The sequence below is a fragment of the Carlito syrichta genome, unplaced genomic scaffold, assembly GCF_000164805.1.
Source record: "Carlito syrichta isolate Samal-C Ts95f unplaced genomic scaffold, Tarsius_syrichta-2.0.1 Scaffold303038, whole genome shotgun sequence".
In the NCBI taxonomy this organism is placed as follows: domain Eukaryota; kingdom Metazoa; phylum Chordata; class Mammalia; order Primates; family Tarsiidae; genus Carlito; species Carlito syrichta.
The window spans coordinates 146,404-157,444 of record NW_007247134.1 but is presented as its reverse complement, the minus strand read 5'-3'; the positions used below and the strand labels follow the sequence as shown (position 1 = coordinate 157,444).

The following is an 11,041-nucleotide window of genomic DNA, read 5'->3' as shown; positions in this document are numbered from 1 at the left end:
CTGCACTCCAGCCTGGGCAGCAGAGTGAGACTCTGATTAAAAAAAAAAAAAAAAAGAAATACTTGGCTAGATAGTTAATGTACCCAAAGCTATAGTAATTATCACAAATTCAGAGTATAATTTAAGGTTACCTACAATTAACTACAATATCAACACTCTAATGAAAAACTCTTGATAATGTGTCACTTTACTATGTGTTCGTTCTTATTGGGATGACCAGAATCAATATTAAAGACACTAGTGGCAAAAATGCTAGTCTTTAAAACTCTTGCTTCCAAAATTTTGAAAAACTTAGAGGCAGTCAAACCAGTTTCCACGGGGACTAAAATGCATTCGTTCTGCATAGCAAAGGGAGCAGCGATTTTAAAGCCACAGAGAGTCAGAGCCAAGCTGAACCCACCCCTCACCCGAACAGAGTAGGCAACTGAACTTGGAGAGGTTAAGTGGCTGGCCCAGGATCACACAGCTACAAGATGACAACCAGGACCAAATGCCGGGCTCTTAACACTAATCCATTACAACACACTGATCACGCACTCCTAGTTCAGAACGGCCTTCAGGATTTGGCAGGTGGCAGACGACCACACATGGGTCAGAGGAGAGAACACTCCAATACCGCCCCTTCTTGCTTTGGGCCTATCCAGGCAGCTCTGGGGAAGAGAAGATAGCTTAACTTTACTTTTTTTTTTGTTTTGAGTCGGAGTCTCACTCCCTCACCCAGGCCGAAGTGCAGTCGCACGCTCACAGCCACCCCAGCAACGACCCACAGGGCTCAGGTGATCCTCTCACCTCAGCCTCCCAAATGCTGGGATGACAGGCTTGAGCCACCACGCCTGACCAACTTTACTTTTTTTTTTTTTATGCAAAGAGTCAGCTCCTATCTCCTCTTCAAGGTCTTCTTCTTCCTTCCTGCCTATATGTCTCCTCCATTACTAATCCACCACCCTTACCCCAAGCCTCCCAAAAGTCCATTATTCTCAGTTTATTGCATCAATCAAGATGATCAGCCCTGAAGGAACTGCCTTTCTTGGTTCTAAGGAGTGGGAGTTTTTCATACTTTCTGTGGAGCGATCATTCCGCTGGGTGTCTTTGGTACCTACCCAGCCAAGACATCATGGTCACATCCTCTTCAGCACAAGAATCAGGGACACACACGCCCACGCTGTAGTCGGCTCCATCCTGGGAAACACGATGCCACAATGATCGTTTATTACAGTGTTCACAGCACATATGCGTGATCAATCTGAGGGAGGCTGCCACTAATTAATCAGACTGGAAGAGGGAAGAGATGATTGGGGAAAGAAATAAAGTGTTCTGACTGAAGAGATGGCTTTTCCCGCCAGGCGTGGTGGCTCACGCCTGCAATCCCAGCACTTTGGAAGGCCAAGGTGAGAGGATTGCCTGAGCCCGCAGGTTCGAGACCAGCCTGGGCAACTTGGCGAGACCTCATCTCTACAATAAATCAAAAAATTAGCTGGGCATGGCGGCACATGCCTGTAGTTCCGGCTACTCGGAAGGCTGAGGTTACTTGATCACCTGAGCCCAGCAGGTCAAGGTTGCGGTGGCCGGGAGCGTGCCACTGTCCTCCAGCCTGGGTGACAGAGTGAGACTCCAACTCAAAAACAAATACCAAAACAAAACGAAGCAAAAAAAACAAAAAAAGAGATGGCTTTTCCCGTACAGAGTGGTTCAAGCAGATTTCCAAGCATCAGATGCACCCCTGTTTAAGTAAAAATACGCCCCAAGGCTTAATGTAGCTGATATTTCAAAAGCAGCCACTAGTTTCGATAGTCTATTTCACTTCCCCTCTCCCATATTAGAGGTTGTTAAGAGTTAACTCTCCTATAGTTCTCAGTACAGTTTCCAAGTTTTCATTGCTGGGTGGCAGGACACATTATATCAAGGAAATATTTTATTAATCAAGCGAATAATGAAATTAGAATGCCTGCCTCAATAAAGAAAACATCAAATTACAGCTAAAAATGTCTGGGCTGGTTCTTCTAAACACATATTTACAGAACTGTGGAGGCCTGACCTTTTGCAGTAATATCAAAACCATTAATCTTCTTTGAAAATGACATTTGTACACACTGATTAAGCCCTCAAGCAATCATTATCCCAACCGTCAGCAGGACAAATGGACGAGGTGATAATCTCCCTGTCTTCATGGGTACCCATTGCAAAATGATTTTATAGTATTTATATCAGAGAGCTTGGATTTATTTATTTATTTGTTTGTTTATTTGTTTTGGTATCAGGGTCTTACTCTGTCACCCAGGCTGGAGTGCAATGGCACAATCATGGTTCACTGCAGCCTCATCCTCTTGGGCTAGAACAATCCTCCTGTCTCAGCCTCCCTAGTAACTGGGACAACAGACATGCATCACCACACCTGGTTATTTTATTTTATTTTTTTGTAGAGACAGGGTCTCACTATGTTGTCTAGGCTGGTCTTGAACACCTAGGCTCAAACAATCCTCCCGCCTCAGCCTCCCAAAGTGCTGGGATCACAGGCATGAACAACTATGCTTGGCCTGGATTTCTTATTGTTATTTTATACAATTGGTATTAACGAACTAGTAATGTAATTTTCTTTTGGTATTCTGTGACACACATAAAATCTTTGTATTTAATTAGAGACTGTGCCATTTTTAGTTTCATTTTGTTTTGCTTCTGAGCAGTAAAAGGATTAACATGCTTTGAAGATAGCGAGCCCTGCCAACTTGGTGAACTGATTCGGTACTGTTTTTTGTTTTTGTTTTGTTTTGTTTTGACTTGGGGGTCTCACTCCATCGCCCAGACTGGAGTGCAATAGCACACTCATGACCACCCCAGCACTGGCCTGCTGGGCTCTGGAAATCCTTCCACCTCAGCCTCTCAAGTAACCGGAACTACAGGTGTGCACTACCACACATGGCCAATTTTTGATTTATTGTAGAGACAAAGTCTCACCATGTTGCCCAGGCTGGTCCCGAAACCTGCAGGCTCAGGCAATCCTCTCGCCTCGACCTCACGGGATTACAGGTTTGAGCCACCACACCTGGCGGTAATGTTTTTATAAAAGTCATGACCCATCAGCTAAGATAACTTCAAATTTGTGTTTAGAGCTCTGTTTCTGGAAAAGGGATTAAGGGTGATGTAAAGTCTACCCTCCCTCTGGTTTTTCAAAAATTGATGGTGATAGTGTTCAGGAACTGTGTATTTTATTATTGTTATTATTTTAGTTGGGGATCTCACTCTGTTGTCCAGGCTGGAGTGCAGTGCCATGATCACAGCTACCACAGCCTCAACTTGCTGTGCTCGGGGGATTCTTCCACCTCAGTCTCCTGAGTAGCTGGGACTACAGGCATTGCCACCATGCCTGGCTAATTCCATTTATTTATTTATTTATTTATTTATTTTTGGTAGAGACGAGGTCTCGCTATATTGCCCAGGCTTGAGCGGAAGCAATCCTCCTGCCTTGGTCTCCCAAAGTGCTGGGATTACAGGCATGAGCCTAGGAACTGTGTTTTAACCTCCTGGACTTGATCCAGCACTGTATCAAGCAATAATGTGTCTCCTTCACAGCAAGGATGCAACGGTAGGGATTTGATCTGGGAGAATGGTAGAGAACTCTTGAAACCCTAAGTAGAGGAGCCCCAATGGTTCCCAGCAGCTCTTGAGCCAAAAAGGCCAAGAGTGCTACTAACAAGATCAAAGAACTTATACAGGATCTTGCTATTGAAGTCTCTGGCCAGGGCTTGACCTTGGATTCCCCATGAAAGTTGTCCAGAGGTCTTGTCTCACTGGAGCGCAGTGGCATGCTCACGGCCACCCCAGCATCCACTGCTGGGCTCCGATGATCCTTCTGCCTCAGCCTTCCAAGTAGCTGGAACCACAGGCGCACACTACCACGCCTGGCTAATTTTTGATTTATTGTAAAGACGAGATCTCGCCAAGTTGCCCGGGCTGGTCTCGAACCTGCGGGCTCAGGCAATCCACTCGCCTCGGCCTCCCAGAGTGCTGGGATTACAGGTTGAGCCACCAAGCCCAGCCTTGTTTTTTAAAATTTAAGTAAAGCAATTGATGCAGTTGCATTTTGTCCATACCACGACAGTCACTTGTCCTTCAAGGGCAAGCGCACAGGTCCCCACACTCACCTGCAGTATGTGGAGCTTGCAGTACTGTCCTCGGAAGCGCCCCTTGGAAGCATGGGCAGAGAGACACTCACTGTAAGACCCCAGCCTGTCCACATTTCCATTAAGAATGTTGCTCCCAAGCTTTCCCACAGAGTCATACACTGAATTTCAAAGCAAAAGAAGTTTTCAAAATTAGCTTATTTTGTCACTTTTAAACGAATTGATAGGTGCTCAGTTCCACCTTCTAAACCCATCAAACTTACATGACTGCAAAAAGGAGAGGAACAAATCTACTCCGATGCTGTTCACAGTCCTTCTCATCATGGGGGGAGAACAAGGATGTGAATTCTCATGCTATTACATGATCTTGAAACCAGCCCAACTTCCCCATGGAACTAGTGGTTACAGGTTTTTTTTTTTTTAATAAGCAGAAATTTTCCCTCCTGGTCTTAAAGCTTGAAACTTACATTTATCTTATCTGAGTTCTTTTCTCAAGAAACCAACCCTCAGACCTATAGAGACTGAAACTCAGCAGATCATGGCATCCAGACAATGAGATGCCAGAACCCCACCTGTTTACCAATGCCTCTTTCTTACATTTCTGCCCCAGTATATAAGCCCCTGACTTCAGTGAGTCAAGGAGACAGATTTTAAAAGGAATTTCCCATTATTCTTGGCTTATAGTACCTACATAAAATGCCTTCTTCCCTGAAAATTCTCATTGTCTCAATGATTGACCTTCTGTGAGGTGAGCAGCAGGACCCCAAACAAACCCCTGGTGTTTTAGTAACACACTGTAAATAGTTTCTGAAAAAGATGAAGTCTTTGATTTCTTTTTTTTTTTTTTTAATCTTTTCTGGGGAGTGAAAAAATGCAACTAAATTTTGGTAGCTTTTCTTCCTCCTACACACATTCAGAAGATAATATTTGTTTTGAATAGATTTTATCCGGTTTTGTGGGACCTTATTTTGGGGAGAGTTAATTTCTTCTTCTTTTTTTTTTAACCTTAGGAGCAAAAGGGTGGAGTGATCCAGCTCCACAGTTGACGGCATTCTCAGCCCTGGTTCTGCAGTCTTCTGTTTATACTTTTTTATTCCTTTCTGTCCTTCATTTTAAAAATTCATTTTCCTTCATCTTTTCTCAACACTTCCTCTCCCTTTCTCAAATTCCCCCCACTCCATATGTTTGCTGTGTATCCTCTCATTTATATGTGTTCTTGTTTTGAATATGCATATTTGTCATATGGGTAAATGGTTTTGTGCTTCTCAGTTCCCTCTTTTTCTACATATGTCACTCAGCTCTACATTTTCACTATTTTTTTTTTTTTGAGTTGGGGGGTCTCACTCCGTCGCCCAGACTGGAGTGCAGTGGCACGCTCCCGGCCACCGCAGCCTCAACCTGCTGGGCTCCGGCGATCCTTCCGCCTCAGCCTTCCAAGTAGCTGGAACTACAGGCACCCGCTACCACGCCTGGCTAGTTTTTTATTTATTGTAGAGATGAGGTCTCACCAAGTTGCCCGGGTGAGTCTCGAACCCGCGGGCTTAGGCAATTCACTCGCCTCAGCCTCCCAAAGCGCTGGGATTACAGGCTGAGTCACCAAGTCTGGCTATTTTTACTATTTTTAATGTTACTGTGCACATCTAGTACTGGGCTTCCAACTAGTGCATAGTAATCCATCACCACCTTTGACTTAGCTGTTTCCCAGGTGAACACACAGATGACTCCAACCCACACAAGCACATGGTGATCCTTCATCAAACAGGAATCCACTTTGGGTATAATCAGATCCATCAATATTTTGCTTATCAGTTTCATTCTTGGTGTTTTGTAAAGAAATTCTTCCCCATTCATAGATCACAAAAATATCTCCCAACACTATCTTCCTCTAGTTTTACTGCTTGTATGTAAGTCTTTAATTCATCTGAGTCATGGTATGCTTTTTCACCAAAAAGTGGGTCAGTTGTCCCAAAATAATCTCTAAACAGCTCTGCCTTTTATTATGGATTCATGGAAAAAGCAAGTTCCTTCTTATATCAAGGTCTCATATACATGGATCTGCCTCTGAGCTCTCTGTTTTTAGTTTTGTTTCTTCTAACAAGACTAGCTACATAACGTGCAAGACCAGTGTACAACGAAAATGCAGAGCCCTTATTTCGAAATTATTAAGAATTTTGAAATGACGACAGCAAATCACACTTCGACCAAGCACAAGGCTCTTTTTTTTGAGTCAGAGTCACTCTGTCGCCCAGACTGGAGTGCAGCGGCCGCTCCCGGCCACCGCAGCCTCGACCCGCTGGGCTCCGGCGATCCTTCCACCTCAGCCTTCCAAGTAGCCACAACTACAGGCGCATGCTACCACGCCCGGCTGATTTTTTATTTATTGTAGAGATGGCACAAGGCTCTTTTAAGAATAGGTCCCTGCTCAGCCTGTAATCCCAGCACTTTGGGAGGCCAAGGTGAGTGGATTGCTTGAGCCACAGGTTCAAAACCAGCCTGGGCAACTTAGTGAGACCTCATCTCTACAATAACTCAAAAATTAGCCAGGCGTAGCAGCACGCACCTGTAGTTCCAGCGACTTGGAAGGCTAAGGCGGAAGGATTGCCGGAGCCCAGCAGGTCGATGCTAGGGTGGCTGTGAGTGTGCCACTGCACTCCACCCTGGGCAATGGAGTGAGACTCTAACTCAAAAAAAAAAAAAAAGAATAGGGCCTTGTGTGACCTCTCAAGTTGCATGCCTTGAAGCCACAGTCCTGGTTCTAGCACCAAAGCCTCATGATTTTTATTATTATTCATTTGTAGTATATCAATCAATTATTCTGCCTTTAGCCTTTTTTTTTTTTTTTGGATGGCGTGTAATTTATGCAAGTATTTTTTGTGTCCTTATAATTTAACAATTTTTTTCACTTGGTAAATTTAAAACGGGTGACATAAAACAATTTCTAAGTAGGGCATTGTTGACTATTTTCCTTGGTATTTTGTTTTCAATTATATTTTCTTTTTTTTTTTGAGTTGGAGTCTCACTCGAACTCAACTCCAGACTGGAGTGCAGTGGCCGCTCCCGGCCACCGCAGCCTCGACCCGCTGGGCTCTGGCGATCCTTCCGCCTCAGCCTTCCGAGTAGCCGGAATTACAGGCGCACGCTACCACGCCCGCCTGATTTTTTGATTTATTGTAGGGATGAGGTCTCGCTGCCCAGGCGGGTCTCGAACCCGCGGGCTCAGGCAATCCGCTCACCTCAGCCTCCCAGTGGCGCGGGATTTCAGGCTGAGCCACTGAGCCCAGCTTCAATTATATTTTCTAATTTATTGTTGCTGGTATAGAAAAAAGTTATGGATTTTTATAATTCTGAAATCTGGCTAAAACTACTGAACTTTCCTATTAGTGCTACAGTTTTATTTCTTCCTCTTTAAACTTTATACCATTTCTTATTCCTTATCTAGTTTTGAAATTAAAATCAGAATCAAATTTACAAAGTGAGCTGGGCAGCTTTCATTTTTCTTATTTTCTGTGATTATTACTTATTTGTCAGAGTTTAATGATGGTGGGGGAAGGAGGTCGTATATGGCTTAAGGGAGTAATGCAAGAGATATCTTTGTGGTGAAGGAATTATTTGGGTTTGGGGGGGTTTTTTTGGTGGTTTTTTTTTTTAAGTTGGAATCTCACTCCATCGCCAAGGCTGGAGTGCAGTGGCACACCACAAGGCCACCACAGCCTCAACCCGCTGGGCTCCAGCAATCCTTTTGCCTCAGCCTTCCAAGTCACTGGAACTACAGGCACACGCTACCATGCCTGGCTAATTTTTTATTTCTTGTAGAGACAAGGTCTCACCAAGTTGCCCGGACTGGTCTGGAACCCGCGGGCTCAGGCAATCCAAAGAGCTGGGATTACAGGCCGAACCACCGAGCCCGGCTGATGGAATTGTTTTGCATCTTGATTGGAGTGTGGTTTACATGAATCTACACATGGACTGTAATGACATTAAACTATACGTATGCACAGATGGTATCGATGTCAATTTCCTTTTAAAAAAAATATTGTACTGTAATTATGTTAGGTATGATGGGAAAAGTAGATAAAAGATAAGTAGAACTCTTCCCGTTCCATGATTTCATGGATTCCGTATTTGTCTACTTGGCATCCATTCATTACAGAGTTAGCTGAATTAACTCGATTTTCTTATTTTCTGTCTTCATAAAGCTCTGATATTTGTGACCTGGCTGGCCAAGAAGAGACTGCCCTTCCCAGGGCTAGCCAATTCTTAGAAGTAGCAAAGGCTTATCCCAGGATACCTTTTATATCTTTGATAAGCAAACGAATAAATTCAGAGCCCACTATTTCCCTTATCAAACTCTCACACACTGAGTCAATATCCCTCTACCTCAGTCATCCTAGGGCTAGTGCCGAGCAACCAGAGACTGCCCAGATTACCAGAACCCACCAACATCATTCAAGCTAGCCAGTCCTAAATGTTTACCCTCCTTACCTTCTCTACAGAAACCCCAATAAAGAGAGTGACCTATGCTTTTTCCTCTCTTCTGCCTCGAGACCAACCTTGTGCTTCCTTTTGTGGCTTTGTGTGGTGTGACGTGCCCCTTCCCTTTAGCAAAAGCAAGTAATAAAAATCATCTTTCAATGGCATTGGCCACTCCGTGTCACCTCCTTAAATTAGATAGTAAGTCACCTCCATACATTAAAATCCTGTGGGTACAATTGATATGCCTCTGAACTATTTTTGCAACTTCCTGTGACTCTATAATTAAAAATGATTAAAAGGTTTCAAACAATAAAGCAAGGGGGCAGCTTTTACACTTTTGATGTTTTCTGAAATAACTGTGAATTATAGATGGTAAAAAGTTGGGGAGAAGGCCAGGCGCGGTGGCTCAAGCCTGTAATCCCAGCACTTTGGGGGGCCGAGATGAGAGGACTGCCTGAGCTCAAGGGTTCAAGACCAGCCTGGGCGACTTGGTGAGACCTCGAAGCTAATAAATAAAAAAATAAACTGGGCATTGTAGCACGTGCCTGAAGTTCCAGCTACTCGGAAGGCTGAGGCAGAAGGATCACCTGAGACCGACAGGTTGAGGCTGCGGTGGCCAGGAGCATGCCACTGCACTCTAGCCTGGGCAACAGAGTGAGATTCCAACTCAAAAAAAAAAAAAGTTGGGCAGATCTGAATTGATTCAACTATCTTCGTCTGTAGTTCGGTGAAAAGGAAGGTCTTTATTATTTTAATTGTTATTATTTTTTTGAGTTGGAGTCTCACTCTATTGCCCAGGTTGGAGTGCAGTGGCACACTCACGGCCATCCCAGCATAGAGCTGCTGGACCCCGCAATCCTTCCACCTCGGTCTTCCAATTGTAGAGATGAGGTCTCATCAAGTTGCCCAGGTGGGTCTTGAACCCACGGGCTCAGGCAATCCACTCACCTCAGCCTCCCAAAGTGCTGGGATGACAGGCTGAGCCACTGAGCCTGGCCCCCCCTTTTTTTTTTTAAAGTAAGGGTCTCATTCTGTTACCCAGGCTGGCTCACCATAGCCTCAACCTCCTGAGCTAAGGCAAACCTTCCACCTCAGCCTCCCTTCTCGCAAGTAGCTGGGGCCACAGGTGCAGGTGCACGTCACCACGCCTGGCTAATTTTTTGTAAAGACAAGGTCTCACTTATGTTGCCCAGGCTGGTCTCGAACTCTTGGGCTCAAGCAATCCACCCACCTCGGCCTCTCAAAGTGCTGGGATTACAGGCATGAGCCACCACACCCAGCCTTTTAATTTTTTAACACAAGAGTTATTTTTTTATTTTTTTGAGTCAGAGCCTCACTCTGTTGCCCAGGCTGGATTACAGTGGAACTCCACGGCTACTGCAGCCTCCCTGTGCCGGGTTCAGACAATTCTTCCACCTCAGGCTTCCAAGTAGCTGGAACTACAGGTGTGTGCCACCATGCCCGGCTAATTTTTTTTTTTTTGTAGAGACAAGGTCTCACCAGGTTGCCCAGGCTTGCCTTGAACCCCTGGGCTCAGGCAGCCTCCCCTCTGCCTCCCAAAGTGCTGGGATTACAGGTGTGAGACACCTCGTTTCTATGCACATACGTTTTTGAGTTTTTTTTGTTTTGTAGTCTTTCTTTTGTCATTTTGATGTCTGTTGTCAATCTGATTGCCTTTCTCTCTGGAAGTTTTTAGAATTTCCTCATTACTTTCAATGTTCTTTTCTTTTTTCTATGAGTTGGAGTCTCACTCTGTCACCCAGACTGGAGTGCAGTGGCCACTCCCGGCCACCGCAGCCTCGACCTCCTGGGTTCCAGCGATCCTTCCGCCTCAGCCTTCCCATTAGCCGGAATTATAGGTGCGCGCTACCACACCCGACTAATTTTTTGATTTTATTGTAGAGATGAGGTCTTGCCTGCCCAGGAGGGTCTCGAACCCACGGGCTCGGGCAATCCACTCACCTCAGCCTCCCAAAGGCGCGGGATGACAGGCTGAGCCACCGAGCCCGGCTCAATGTTCTTAATTTCAGCTCTGTCCTGGTATATACTCAGGTGTAAATTTCATCTGTTTGGTTTAGCGTTCTATAAACCCTTTCGATCTGACACCTTCCATCTTTAATTCTAGAGAAAATATTGTCATTATTTACTCAAATGTCATCTTTCTTCTATTTGCTTTGTTATATTTCTTCTTTTGGTTTCTATAATCCAACTGTTGACACATTTAGCCTCAGTATCTGTAAGTTTCTCTTTTTAGTTTTCCATCTCTTTATCTTTTTCTGCTATGTTTTCAGAGCTCTCTCAAACTGATCTTCCAGTCGCTCATTTTTCTTGGCCTCTATCCATCTTACTGTCTATCTCATCCATTGTTTTTATCAACTGTACTCTCTCTCGTATCTAATAGCTCCTCTTGACTTTTTTATGACTTTTTTTCATACTTTGTATCACCAGTA

The 11,041-nt window shown here is 44.6% G+C and overlaps 1 protein-coding gene across 1 annotated transcript in view; it reads right to left on the bottom strand.

Annotated features, from left to right (window-relative positions):
* Nucleotides 1–11,041, bottom strand: part of LOC103259866 (O-acyltransferase like protein-like) — an 89,563-nt gene that overhangs the window by 62,222 nt on the left and 16,300 nt on the right. The window contains 2 exon segments of the mRNA XM_021712066.1: nt 1,101–1,179; nt 4,140–4,279. Coding sequence (XP_021567741.1) covers nt 1,101–1,179; nt 4,140–4,279 — 219 coding nt within the window.